The sequence below is a fragment of the Lepidochelys olivacea genome (genome assembly GCF_965140295.1).
Source record: "Lepidochelys olivacea isolate rLepOli2 genome assembly, chromosome: 10".
Taxonomy (NCBI): Eukaryota; Metazoa; Chordata; order Testudines; family Cheloniidae; genus Lepidochelys; species Lepidochelys olivacea.
This window is the reverse complement of record NC_140420.1, coordinates 72410952-72426180: the sequence shown is the minus strand read 5'-3', so window position 1 is coordinate 72426180 and position 15229 is coordinate 72410952. Positions and strand designations below refer to the sequence as shown.

At 41.4% G+C, this 15229-nt stretch overlaps 1 protein-coding gene across 4 annotated transcripts in view; it reads left to right on the top strand.

Annotated features, from left to right (window-relative positions):
• AKAP13 (A-kinase anchoring protein 13) overlaps window positions 1–15229 on the top strand; it is a 325968-nt gene that overhangs the window by 87743 nt on the left and 222996 nt on the right. For all 4 annotated transcript variants that reach the window (XM_084642499.1, XM_084642498.1, XM_084642496.1 and 1 more), the window contains exon 4: window positions 4606–4648. In XM_084642499.1, the coding sequence (XP_084498625.1) occupies window positions 4606–4648 (43 nt within the window). The remainder of the gene's footprint in view (window positions 1–4605; window positions 4649–15229) is intronic.

Sequence of the window (15229 nt, the reverse complement as noted above, 5' to 3'; positions counted from 1 at the left end):
GACCAGATTTAGAAGCTGTTAAGGAATAAGAGTGTATATAACAAGGTGTCAGGTACTAGGACCCTGCACAGACATACAAAGTGATTTTGCTGATTCCTCCTTGTAACCAGACCAGGCATGTCTAAATAATTAGTCCTACCAACGTGTACAAAAAGGTTTGACTATAAGGCAAAAGGAATTAGAGGGTGTCCTTCAGGGGAAAGAGTGTAGGAATTGCTAAGATCAGGAGAAAGTTTAGGCTGAGGTTTGTTTTGGTTTGCTGTTTAAGTTAACAATGAAGGCAAACCCCAGGGAGGGGGTAGATATTCAAAGTATGTGTGTTAGGTGCAGGTGGCATTTTCATCCTGCTTACCGGGGGCCTTAAGTACTTAGAGATTTGCTCCCACCACTACTGAAGGAAATGAGCACAATTGAAAGGTCCTATTATAAGACTAAAGCTTTGCTCTCCTCCATCTCTGGATCTCAAAGCATGTTGTGGTTATGAATAAGTTTAGCTCATAGCCCCCAAGTAGGATGAGTATTATCTATTACAGCTTGGCAACTAAAACTAAAGGGTGAAATCCAGGCCCCACTGAAACCAATGTCAAAACTCCCACTGACTTCAATGGGCCCAAAATTTAACCCAGAGATCTTTTCCCCAGGTCATATAGAATATCCATGGTGGAGCTGGGAACAGAATCAAGTTTTCCTGACTTCCATTCCCAAAACTTGAGCTGCAATGTTATCCTTCCCTTCTAGGTTGGTCCTGGGAGTTTAGATGTACTGACAGTCATAGTAATACCTAAGATCCTAGGATGATGAATAGGTGCAAAGCCTTCAGCTTCCTTGGAAGGATTTGATGATGCAACAAATCACAAAACCAAATTGCAAGGGATTTATGACTTCACCAGGAGGGTGAAGTAAAAAATCTATCCTTATCTCTAAGGCCACATTTGATTTCTGTTTCTATGTTGTATGGTGCTTTATTAAAAAAAAAAAAAAAAAAAAAAAAAAAAAAAGAGAGAGAGAATCAAAAACTCCTTTAAATATCCTGTACCTGAATTCAGGCTCTCCCGGACTAAGGTGTACATTCTCACAATGTGCAGTTAGGATTCTGGTGCCTGACTCCTGGAAACATTTGAATAGAGACATACTAGAATCAGCTACTAACTTCTCATAGTCCTTTTTAAGCAAAGTGAACATTTGGGAAGTTAAAAGAAAAGCTTGCACACTTTTTGCCATTGGCTTTACATAGAGAAGCTTCTCTCCCCACCTCCCCCCACATACCTATAATACAATTCTCCTAGCTTGTCTTCTGATGTTGTGAAAATAAAAAGCACATCTGTAGAAGAAAAGGAAATGGAAGTTATGTTTAAGAAAATGCAGTTCTTTATGGGGAAATCTACGGGACACAACCACGATAGGAAGGGGCGATTTGGAAGGTGAAAGTGTTTGGGTACTGAAATGGACTATGGGTACTATGGTCCATGTTAGTAGTGAGGAAAGTCATTACTATCTCTTGGCTCTTTGTTGGCCTATGGGAAATGAGTTGGTGGGTCTCAGGACAAGTACTAGAGGATAGAAGCTCGAGCTGTCAACACAGTTTTCACTAATTGATACTTTTGTTGGCAGTGTAAGCATAGAAGCCAAGGATTGTGTGGGTGTGGAGCCTCGATTTCCTTCTTGCCTCTCAAGTAATTGGCTCTTCTGAGTCAAGTCTGAGGCATGTCTTCAAAGGATCTATGAAAGGAGGGGTTGCATTGCCAATGCGCGTGTTGCACCTGCCCTTTGGGTACACAAGAGACTTTAATCTCCTGGCAATATAAGGGCAATCCCTTATATTTCAGGAGTGCCAAATTGACCCAAAAGCATTTAAATATCCAAATTTTCTTTTGTTACATATTAGAATTAACAGATCCTTAGTTTAAAGGCTCTAGAAAGCAGCGTGCATTGTCACAGCACAGAATTAAAACGGCACCTACCTCTAACCGCGGCTGAATTTTTCAAAAAAATTTTCATCTATGTGTGGTTTACCCACTAAGGATTCCCAGACTGGAATAGGAAATGATGGGGACAAGGACTGATGTTTCCTGACTAGGCTATCACTGAAGAAATGCTTGGGCACTGTATGCTGCTTTCTCTGAAGAACATTCCTGAATTTCATAAAGAATGATTTTCCAGTGTACTGCGTTTTCTTGGAATGTTTCCTGAAAGACACCACTCTAGCAAGCACAGGGACCAGATTCCTTTGGAAGATACATTTGCCAGACTAATGGATTTCACCACTTCTTTCTGGAACAAGCCATCAGTACTGTAATTGTGACTTGAGGGAGAACAGCTACAATAAATAAAACAGTTTTGTGCTAAAAGCGGGGGGAATCATTGGCAAAGTATAGTGGAATTATAATAATTATTAACATGCAACATGCAGAGACCTTCAGGGCATTCTGCACCATTACAGAGAACTCAGCACATTCATGGAGATTAAAAAAAACACCCTGTAAAGCAGTGGTTCCCAAACTAGGGGCGCCGCTTGTTCTGGGAAAGCCCCTGGTGGCCCAGGCCGGTTTGTTTACCTGCTGCGTCCGCAGGTTCAGCCGATCATGGCTCCCCCTGGCCGCAGTTCTCCATTCCAGGCCAACGGGGGCTGCAGGAAGTGGTGTGGGCCGAGGGACGTGCTGGCTGCCCTTCCCGCAGCCCCCATTGGGCTGGAACGGCAAACCACAGCCAGCGGGAGCCGCGATCGGCTGAACCTGCGGACGCAGCAGGTAAACAAACCGTCCCGTCCCGTCAGGGGCTTTCCCTGAACAAGTGGCGCCCCTAGTTTAGGAACCACTGTTATAAAGGACCCAACAAAAGCAATAAAAGGGGGCAAATATCAGTGGGGTGTCAGATGCGTGGAAGGGTTACAGGAGTCATCACACTAAAGAACACATTCGGAAACAAGTGGCTTTTAGGATGTGTTTTGGGAATGAAGAGAGGTGAACTGACATGAAGGTAAAGGAGAGTAAGTTCCTTCTCCGCTAACTATTATCAACCCGGGAGATAGCTGCTGGCTCCTCTGCCCCTGACTGGGAGGAGTCCTGGCACTGCCTTCCCTGCACTCTGGCCAAAGCAGCTGGTTGGGTGCAGAGGGAAGGAGTAAACTTCTGCCTGAAATGGGTGAAGTAACCTCCCCTTCCCTCAGAGCAAAATGGGACGACTGCCAGTGTTCCCTCTAATTTTTGACAGGCCATGTGCGCAAAAGATTTCTTCTGTGCAAATTTTTGAAGCAGAGTTCAAATTTGTGCCCCATGAGGCAAATGTGTCCAAGCGAGTAAAATGCTTATACATTTAAAAAGTTTTAATTTGCAATTTGTGTCAATTTATATGGGTTTTCAGATAAGAGACACCATGAGTAAAAAAAGAAAAACAAGAGTTTGTGTTTCAAATTTAAAATTTTCCTAAAAAATATCAATAAATGATTATCAGCCAAGAATAAGATATGTAATTACAAATGCATTTTAATTTCCTTATTGGTCGAAATGTCAAAGACTACTAAACTAACCTTGCTGTTTTTCCCTGCGATCTTTTTCATTTGCACATTCAATATAAACTCTGTCCAGATCTCAGTCCTCCATCTAACTCTTAATAGACATCAGCATGTCCAAATGATCCACTGACCAGCGCCCTCCACACCCTCACAGCCCAGCCCCCCACCACAGACCTCCCAGACACTCACTCCATCACGCCCTGCCCCCTTCCCTGGCTGCACTCACCAGCCCTGCTGGGAGGTCTCCGGCTCCTAGGGTCAGAGCGGCGCGGGGGGTGTGTGTCTCCAGACTCTACATGTGCTGTGCCCGCCAGAAGCGTGAGCTGCGTGGCTCCCACTGGCCGGGAAACGCGCCAATGGGAGCTGCTGGAGCCGTGGAGTGGGGCTTGCAGGTCCCTCTGGCTCTTAGGGTCGGGCGGAGGGGTGGGGGGAGAGAGGGCTTTCTGCCCACTGCTAGTGCTTGCAAGCCCCACCCCCACAGCTCTGATTGGGCAGGAGGGAGCTGGTGCAGCACATGGAGACCCCCTCCGCCTCTGTGCCTAGGAGCCGCCTGCACGGCTGGCTCCTGCCGGCGGGCGGGTGAGCCGCCAGGAGCTGCCCTAGGAAGCGCCGTCACACCAGCCCCGGGACTTTGGTGGTGTTGGTGAGATGCAGTGTTTTGCCGTGCGCGCGAGGTTTAGGGTTTGTGTGCATGGGGTTTAGGATCTGTGTGCGCACGCACACCCACGCAGCTTAGAGGGAACAGTGACCACTGCTCTGCTGTTAGGTTGGTGCAGTTTCATGCCACCCCTCGTTCAGGAGAGGTTGGAGGGTCTAGCTGTTCCCTTTGGGCAATATTCTGCCACCCTTACTCAATGCTGCCCAGTATGAGCAAGGATGGAAGAATTTGGTTGTTGTATTATTTAGATCAGCTGGACCCCCCATAAGGTAAAGTAGTGTGAAATTACAGTTAGAAATTTTTCTCAAGCTGTGGACTTGTGTGGATTTGTATATTATTTATTTAGGATTCTGTAGTTTACCCAAAAAAAAAAAAAAAAAAGTTAATTTTAGAGAGGACTGAATGTTTTTAACACGTCTTTTCTCTTCCATTTCAGTGTTCGGGTCATGAAACTTAATCCACAACAAGCTCCATTATATGTGAGTAGACCAACATTTAAACTACTTGTTCTTTCTTTTTTTGTGTCACAAATTGTACCTATTTGATGCAATTTTGCTCTTTCCCAGGGATCTTGGTTACCTTGTTTTATTCTTTGCTCCCCAAATAAATCAAATTAAAGGTCTAATACCACAATAAAAAAAGGAAGCTTTTTAGCTAACCCGGATAATACCTTTTAAGTAGAAAGTTTAAGGTTCCCACTTGTGGAATGCTGTAATGTAGGACACTGTTCTGCACCATGCATAAGTTTAAAAGCATAGAAATGCCCCCTTCCTTTTTGGAGAACATTTCTGGGTGGACGTCAGTGCTGTTGGAACTCAGGGAGTATTGAGAGGTCTTGCAAGTTGCAGTTTGTGTGTGAAACAAGAAACCTTAATGTTCACCCTAGGGTATCATTTTTTGTCAGACCTTAGACAGGACAGAAATGGAGCTGGGTCATCATCAGGAAATGGCAGGAGAACTCTCTAAGATTTCTATCGTACAGTATGTTTTATATCAGTCTCTCTAGAAGCTGGTGACATGGATGACCACAATAATAAAGAACAGGATAGCTTTTTCTTTTGAATAGAAGCCCTGTTGCAGCATGATAGGAACTGCCAAACAAGAGCTAGACACACATGTATATAAATTGTTCAAATATGTTTTGGAATCAGTGGCAGGAGGCTTAAGTGTTTTACTGTATATAGCACCACAGATGTGCATCCTGTTAGTGGTTTGCTTGTGGAATCCTTGTATTGCTCAAAATGTATTCCCTGTTTGGAAGGGAACGTAAATGTATGGTGCCAGTTTTAAAAACAAGTAACCAGTGTCCTACTCTAGGTAAGCTACTTCTCTTCAAGCAGTTCTGTCCTAGGGACCTTTGCCATGTGCACTGAACAATTAGCAATGCACATTTTAGACCTCTCTCCACCTTTTCCAATCTGGAAACCCCTTAAATAGACTCCAACCTGTTGTTTCGAAACACAGATTCCTTAACTGTTAATTTGTAGATTGTCGGCTTTTTAATGACCTTATCCTTCTCTCCTGATAAAATAATGGTATGGGAAAGAGTCTTCTGATGACACAAGGTCTGATCCTGTTCCTATTGAAGTCAATGGAACTTCAACCATCTTATCTATGTTAGGCTGTTTTGGAAAATCTGTCACTTGCTACTTCTGGGTATAGCTCCACCGATATCTTCTATTGGTAGCAATGTTGGGCGTTCGAGTGTCGGCAGGCCACTGACTGTCAGTAAGGTTTTAGCTTCTATTTTGTCTATGCTTGATCTGAGCAGAGTTTGCCAAGATGGTGGGTAAAAGTCTAGTGGTCAGCCTACATTTATAGTCTCAACATTGCTACCATTGATAGAGCTCCACTTGTTCTTGTGGAAGAAAAGTGCTTGTGTAGACAGCCTTAGCAGGTAGAAGTAAGAACTAAGTGGGCAAGGGTGGTGGGGAGTTTTTTGTGAAGCACTGGGTGTTTGACACAGTGGACTATACTGGCCTTTAATCTCATGTCATTTTTAATTCTGCACTGTTGTTCTGTCCATAGCTTAATTTTTTACCCCGGGACTGCCATCTTCTGTTTCTCATAGCAGCACTAGACTGTGATTCTCCTCTGAAAAGTGACTGTAAAAATGGTTTATTGAAATCCACAGCTGTATTATGTAATCTTGTAACAAATTTTAACATAAAGTTGGTAAATCACAGGCAGACTATAGCCCCGTCAATTTAGAAGAAACCTCGTTTTAAAGTTCGGAACCACCAGATAGCGATTACAAGAAAATGCAGGTTATATACGTATATTTCATGTAAACACCAGAATGAATTAAATTTGAGTGTGTAACTTTATGAATTTCCTGTTCTTGCGTGCTTGATTTCTCAGTCCTAATGTTGCACTCAAGCTAAGTTTATTTTCCCCCCTATCATTTTGATTGTTTTGCATTTTATAGATAATAAATTCATGCATTGGACATATTTACAAGATCTCTTTTTCCTTGTGTGGGGGCGGGAAGGATTAAATGGAAGTTTAGTTTAGCACAATGATGAACAAAATGATGATGATACTGGCATACTGGATGGTTTTTCTTTGTTTATGCTAATATGGCCATGACATGACTGTTACTGCTCTGGTGATTTGCACACCCTCCCCCCCACCGCCAAAGCTATAAAAGTTAATCTGCTTCTACTGAAATCAAGAGCCAGTTTCAGCAAATGCAGACAATCCAGGAAAATTAATATGTTTGCTTTCAATGTATGTACTGCGTAGTTTTTTGGATCAGTTTCATGTTCCACCTACCACTAATTGATAACTGATATCTGTCGGTTGAGTGGATTGTTCCATGTGAGAGGAAGAGAAAAAAGATTAATATCAAAAACAGATCAACCACTTTCTGATTATTTTTGTTCAAAAGGGGGAGACAGAATAATTTTCAGGACCAGTCAGCAGTGGGCATTACTATCAAAGAGCACCAGAAGTTCTTGGAATTTGTGTTCTTTTTCAGATTGACATTTATTAGACATCCCATACATAGGCTTGGTTGGGGGCTGCATTTCAGAAAGCTAAGAACTGTGTTCAAAACAAGTCATTCATTTGTTAATAAGGAATATGCCATCTACAAAGCAAATTATTGGAAACGAAAGTGGTGATTATCTGGGGGGAGCCACATACACCAGTGATTGCTTCCAGGAAAAGTTTTTGTTTTGGTGTGGTTTTTAGGAGGTCTTTGGAATGTGTTTATTTTCTTAATTTAAAAAAAAAGTTTTAAATATGAGTAGCAGTTGCTATTTCTCTAGCAACTTCCATCCTGAAGTGGGGTGGAGGGTGGAGAGTGTGTAAGTAAAAATATATTTAGGGATCCATTCTCCATACACCAAACTGCCTCTTTTTTTGACAGCTGCTATGCACCAGCATCACTGTACTGCCACTTTTAGAGGGAGAAAGTGAAAAATAACATCTTCAGTTGAACTTCAAGGTCTAATTAGAGAGGCAGAATGCAGTTGATACTTGACTGAGACAGCTAGGTTAATGCTCTTATACTTGTGAAAAGTGTTGTGGGAACCTAAGAGGTTACATGTGCTCAGGACCTAGTTTGTGTATATGATAGAAAAGAAGGTATTTCCAATAAAACAATATCCTTTAGCTCCATACTGGGTAATTGATTCATTTCGCTGACTTGGAGGAAAGGAGAGCCACCTACTGAACCACCACTATTACTTCCTAAATCACCTGGATTTTCATTCTCCAGTTCCATAAGAGCTGACCCATTCTGTCTCTGCTCAGTTGGTGAGGTCACAGCCTGAGATGATATGGTTACAGACCTTTCAGAGAGCTTATTTGAAGACCAAAAGAGAGAAGCTCAAATCCATTTTTAGAATTAAATGTCCGCGTTCCATTTCGGCATTCTCTGGTGAGTGAGAATTAAAGCCAAGAACTGTAAACTACAGGTGTGATACAACCGCTCTGGAAAAAAAAAATCAGCAAGTAGTGATGAAGTCAGTCTATTCTTCCAGCATCTGTGTGAACGTGGGCTCACGCTTCATGCTGAAAGCAACTGGCCCTTGTTTTATTTGGCTCCCCTGTGACAGTTGTATCTCCTTTAATCTCTGAGTAAGTTACCTACACTTTATCACAATACTTTTTAATGTGGTCTTTCTTAGCTCCTTGATTTGGCTCGGCTCCCAGTGTACTCACTGATTCGGTCACAAGGCCTTGCAATTTGTGTCCGAAGAGGCAGGGCAGTCAAGTGTTCCTCAGTGTAGCGTGGGGAAACAGCAGCAGAATGTGATATAATTAATCCCAATATTTGATCAGGTGGCAGGTCAAGCAGCTATCAGCCCAGTGTAACTGTCAACACTTAGTTACTTTATAAAAGGTGATATTCTATTTTAAATTATAGTGTGAATTTAAGGCAAATAAGTTTAAACCCACTTTTCCCCTCCCTAATGTGGGAGGTTCTGTTATATCAGCTGCAGTCTTATTGATGACAAGTAACTCTGAGTTGGGATGTCATTGACAAGGATTATCTATATCCCTGTAACAGATGAATTACCACTACTAACCTGGAGCTTTCAAAAAAATTTTATGATATGGACCACACTTTAACACAGAGATGATCTGATGCATTATAATCAAGCTGTGGGGTGCAGTAGTGCTAGTCAGAGAATGCACTTTATATGTTGGCCACGGTCACGTGACATGGGTCAGGGTTACAAAAGGTTATGTCACATGACTGGGATCAGTATCCAGAGCCTCCTGTGTATGCTGCTATAATGGACCTCTTCCCCTCCAGTTTGCAATTGTAAGGACCACCTCTCATGTTGTTCACAATTCCATAATCTTTTTGGGACCTCTACAGCAATTACATGGAAAATGGCATTAGGAAAATATTCAGTGTGCCCTGTTTGCCTTCTAGTGCATTTTTAGAAGCAGGATATATGAAAGAGGAACCAAAGCTACGTGACTGGACAGTTCTCCATGGACCTCCATAGTTATCCAGTCATCTACCTCACCTGATCATAGGGGAACTTCTATGTTAAAGCAAAGGCACAGAATTAAATCTAGAAATGGCCTTTAACTCCTCTCCGTTGTCATTTCATATTGCAACACCATTCCATCATTTTAGGGATCTCCTAAGCAGTGAAGTGGATTAAGAATGGAGTTTCAATCTTAGCTCTGACTCTGTGATGGATTTTGTATGTTCAAGTCAGACTTAAAGAATTATTTTGTCCCTTCCGTTAGTGAGTGTAAATGTGGGTGTGGAGTTGGGAGGTGACAAACATATTTTATTTATGAAGGGAGGGATATGATCAACATCAGACTTAGTTTTCTGAAGGTCTTACAGTGAAATCTCTCATCTTAACTATGTCATAGATATTTTTTCACTCAGAAAACTTGCAACTAGACCTAGAATATCAGGAGGTGCTGTACTTATTGACAGTATTGCAGCTGGGGACTTTGAACTGGAATTGCCAGTTCTATTGCATGTGAGGGTTGAGATGCATTGGTAGAGCAAGGTTAGTCTCTCAGGGCTGGTCTCCACTACAGGGAGATTGATGCTGCTGCATTTGATGAAGCAGGGATTGATTTAACGGGTCTAGTGAAGACCTGTTAAATTGATGGCAGAGCAATCTCTGGTCAACCCTGGTACTCCAGCTCTCTGAGAAGAGTAAGGGAAGTCGACCGGAGAGTATCTCCCATTGACACAGTGCCGTGAAGATACTGGGGTAAGTCGACCTAAGCTAAGTCAGCTCCAGCTACATTATTCACGTAGCTGGAGTAGCGTAACTTAGGTTGACTTACCCCTGTAGTGAAGACAAGCCCTCAGTTTTCTTAGCACTTAGACTTTTTTGAAGTGATCTTTGATTTCTGATTTAGTTAAAAGAAGCACCATTGTCTATAAGTGAAATTCAGTTTTAGTCAATTCTTTGGGCTGAATGGAATTGCTACTAATTTAAATAACTAGAAAGGAAATATGAACAAGTGTTATATAGGCAGTATTTTGCTTTTTTATGGTTTGTACCATAATTGAGAGTTCTGTTGGATGCTTTACTGTAGACTTAACTAAAGGATCAAGGATCACAAGTTATGTTCTTATTACCAACATACCTTCAATAAATATAGAGTGTGCGGGGGTAAATGATCAAGATCAAGTCTTTAGTTACATATGATGTCTAATAGTCTTGCTTAAAAAGTGAACTGGGTACTTCCCAATTTTAGCCTTAGTGATACCTATCTATAGTGTTTTTATAACATTTATCTCTCTGCTAGTCTCCAATCACAGAAGTATAGTAAAATTGACACATTCTATAACACATAGTATTTGATAAATCAAATTTTGGTGTTAGATCATGCTTGTTTATAGAAAGTTGATGAAAGTCTTTAGTTGTATAATTGTTCATCTGTGTATTGCATATATGAAAAAGGAAAGTTTTCCGATGACTTCAGTGAGAGCTTGATCATGCCCCTTGTGGCTCAGAGTTGGTTGAATGGGGGGAGGCTGGGGCTATTTCATAGACTCATAAAAATATAGGCCTGGAGGGGCCTTGAGAAGCCATAAAGTCCAGCTCCCTGTGCTGTGGCAGGACCAAGTAACCCTAGACCGTCCCTGACAGGTGATTGTCCAACCTGTTCTTAAGAACATCCAATGAGGGGGATTCTACAACCTTCCTTCGAAGTCCATTCCAGTGCTTAACTACCCTTATAGTTAGAAAGTTTTTCTTAATATCTAACCTAAATCTCCCTGGCTGCAGATTAATATCATTACTTATTGCCCTACCTCCAGTGGATAGGGAGAATAATTGATTACCATCCGCTTTAATTAAAAAAAAAAAACAAGAAAAAAACCTCTCAACATATTTGAAGACAGTTATCAGGTCCCCCCTCAGTCTTCTTTTCTCAAGACTAAACAGGCACCATTTTTTAACCTTTCCTTAGAAATCAGGTTTTCTAAACCTTCTGTAATTTTTGTTGCTTTCCTCAGAACTTTCTCTTATTTGTCCATATCTTTCCTAAAGAGTGGCACACAGAACTGTACACAGTACTCCGGCTGAGGCCTTACCAGTGCTGAGTAGAGCAGGATAATTTCCTCTCATGCCTTACATACAAAACTCCTGTTAATACACTCCAGAATATTAGCCTTTTCTGCAACTGCTTCACATTGTTGATTCATTTTGTATTTGTGATCCACTGTAACCCCCAGATCCTTTTCTGCAGTACTAAAACTTAGCCAAGTATTCCCCATTTTCTAGTTGTGCATTTGATTTTTCCTTCCTAAGTGAAGTACTTGTTCGTATTGAATTTAATCTTGATGAATTCAGACCAGTTATTCAATTTGTCATTTTGAATTCTAATCCTGTCCTCTAAAGTGCTTGCAAACCCCTCCCCCTCCCCATCATATGCATATTTTATAAGCTTACTCTCCACTACATTATCCAAGTTACTAATGAAAAGATTGCATAGTACAGGACCCAGGACTTATTCCTGTGGGATCCCACTAGATACACTCTCTGTTTGACAGGGAACCATTGATAACTACTCTTTGAGTATGGTCTTCCAACCGGTTGTGCACCCACCTTGTAGTGTATAATTTCATCTATACCACATTGTCTTAGTTTGTTTATGAGAATGTCATGTGGGACTATGTCAAAGCCTTACTAAAACCAAGATATGTTACATCTATTGCCTCCTCCCATCCCCAGGCTAGTAACGCTGTCAAAGAAGGAAATTAGGTTGGTTGGACATGATTTGTTTTTGACTAATCCATGCTGGCTGTTCCTTGTAATCCCATTATCCTCTGGATGCTTACAAACTGATAGTTTAATAATTTTTTCCAGTATCTTTCCAGGTATCAGACTTAAGCTGACTGGTCTGTAATTCCCGCTTTTTAAAGATAAGTACTATGTTTAGCTTTCTCCAGTCCTCTGGGACCTCACCCGTTCCACCGTGAGTTCTCAAAAATAATTGCTAATGATTCCGAGATTATTTCAGCTAGTTTTCTAAGAACCATAGGATGAATTTGATCAGGTTCTGCCGACTTGAAAACATCCAGCTTATCTAAATATTCTTTAACCTGTTCTTTCCTTATTTTGGCTTGTGCTCCTTCCTCTTTGTTGTTAATATTAATTGTGTTGAGTATCTGGACAGCATTGACCTTTTTAGTGAAGACTGACGCAAAATAGGCATTAAACACCTGAGCCTTCTTGATGTTGTCAGGTACTAGCTTTCCTTCCCCGCTAAGTAGAGGACCTACATTCTCCTTGCCCCTAATGAATTTAAAGAATCTCTTACTACCTTTTATGTCCCTTGCAAGGTGTAACTCATTTAGTGCCTTAGCCTTTCTGATTTTGAACCTACATGCTTGTGGTATTCTTTTGCACTCCGCCTTAGCCATCTGGTCATGTTTCCATTTTTTGGTAGGAGTTCTTTTTGATATTCATGTAATTAAAGAGCTCCTCATGGAACCATATTGGCCTCTTCCTATCTTTCCTTCACATGTTGAGAGCAACATTTGCTTCCCTAGCAGACGGCCTAAGCTTAATTCATGCTGCTCGACCCATGTTTATACGTTCTACCCCACAGGAAAGAGATCAGCTTAAAACTTTTTCAATTGTTTATTCTGAGACTGTTGATTAGGGCCCACAAACCCACTAGTGCCTTCACCACCACAACATTGCGTACAAAGGGAAGAGAGAGGCATTAATAAAACCAGGCAAACTCTTCTAGGTTCCCCAATGTGTCCTACCTTCTTCATGTCTCCTGTTTAGATTGTAATTTGCCCAGAGCAGCAACTGTCTTCATCTGTGTGTCTAGTACAGTTCCAAGCACATTGTCCGCATTTAAACAGTAACAGTAGTTATGAGAGATGGCAAGGTACAAAAGTTGCCAGTGTAGATTGAGAATTTGAGCTTTTTGAAATTGGTTAGAAAGTAATTACTTCCTGCTGGGTAGGTGGACAATGGCTGATTAAAATCCAAATTGAAATAAAGATATTGTGGTGAGCGAAAACACAAAGAGGAGTCAAAGTGGTCAGCGTTTGACAGCAGAATAATTACCATGTCTAAAACCGAGTCTCAAAGTGTGCAACTTGTCCAGCATTGTGTACTATAATTAGTGATCTTTTAAAATATTTACCAGAGGGATGAGGCCCAAGTGAAATGCCTCTGTTGTGTGTGATGCTACCTGTCAATGAAGTTTGTTTCTGAAGCCATTGGATGGACAGATACGTTTTAATCAGTTACCTAAAGGCAGTAAAACTGCTTTCTTGGAGAGAGCCAGGGTGATACAGGTCACTTGGGATTTGTGGGTATCTGATAATGACAGGCAGGAAGCAGAATGTATCTTGGTCGTCTTTTAACATGGGAGTAGTCCATGAACATTATTATGAGCAACATCGTAACCTTGTGTGACTTTCTCTTGGGATCCTCAGGCAAGACGAAAAGAAGCTTTGCTCTTGATTTGGTTTTGTAGTTATAAAGGCAGGAGACTCTGATAATCTCTCCTGTCATGTATTAGTTGGGCACTAGAATTTTCTCTTAATGACAAGGTGATTTTCTGTTCCTCCACCCCCAAAACCTTTGACTTCCACAACATGAGAAGGACTTTTAAATGAGGAGCAAAGAACACATTAGTCAGAGTTATTTAAAGGGTCTAAGGAGACTTTTTAGAAAGTCTTATAGAAAGCATCATGCTCGGGTAAGTTCTGACCTTTCAGAGTAACGCATTGTTCTTTAGAGTTGCCAAATATAATGTGCAGCTTTCCCTTTGTATCTTTATTTTTTGTCTCCGAGATGGAAATGTAAGGTATCCTTGCATATACTACTTTCCTGCAAAATTGTCCTTATTAAACTATGCACCAAATGATGATGTTTGATACCTATCCTGGCCTTTGATCTGTGATCCTTCCATTCTCAACTCCCCAAATTCTTGTCCACGTCATAGAAGGATAGTATGTCTCCTATTCTGTTGAACTGTAGAGTCCACCACTGCTGATGAAGCACGGTGCTGTGTTCCTGAAAACAAAGATGCTGCCGCTTAAATCCTGGACTTGCAATTTGTTGTTGCCTCTTAGGTCAGACCTCACAGGTCCCCACAATTTAAGAAAAAAGAAAAGGAGTACAGCTCACGAAAGCTTATGCTCAAATAAATTGGTTAGTCTCTAAGGTGCCACAAGTACTCCTTTTCTTTTTGCGAATACAGACTAACACGGCTGTTACTCTGAAACCACAATTTAAGAGCCACTTTGATAACTCTCACACTAGGAGCTGCATTAACCCATGAGCCTTGCTGAATATCAATGTAAACACCTTCACGCATCGATCATGTATTTAATATAATGTTAATTCACATATTTAAAGCAGTCTTATCTAGAGCAGCCTCATGAAATGAAATGACCATCAGTTGAGAGCTTTCCTGCTTAAAGACCATACTCCTTCCAGACTGGTCATGGGGTGAGTTGCAGCTGGTAAATCCCTTCTCAGCCTTCCTCCCCTGTTTCTCACACATTCCAAACACTGACACACAGTTTACTTAATTTAGTTTGAACCAGCCCCTCCTACTTCTCCCACCCTATATTGCATCTTTTCTGCTAGGTGGGTATAAATGGGGCTTGTCTGTGTATGTAAATCTTATGGTGAAATAACATAAATGGACTGGCTTAAACAAACAAACCCAAGGCATTTATTGTCTGAGATTCTGCCCTTAAGTCACCATTATCTTGAAGTATTATAGCCTACGTGATATTGAAATAATTTGTCCCTTCCCGGAGGCCCCTCTGCCCCCTGCTGAAGGCACCATATTGTTCTGAGCTGTAACATCTTTATCGTGAAGTTGGTTATTTTAAACCCTGAGTACTAAAAAGCTTCATGAACTTCTTCATTGGAAAAGTAGCTACTATGCAATGCACAGTAACTAATTTGTTAAGATAGAGAACTCAGGGCCTGGCAGATATATGCTATCTCCCACAGTGGCTGGGGAGCTCGCTAGCAGCAGGAACAGTGGAAAGAGTTGCATCCCTTACCCCACATTGGGTGATAATGTGACCAGCGGTCACAGGAAGAACACAGATCCCAGGACTTAACAGAGAC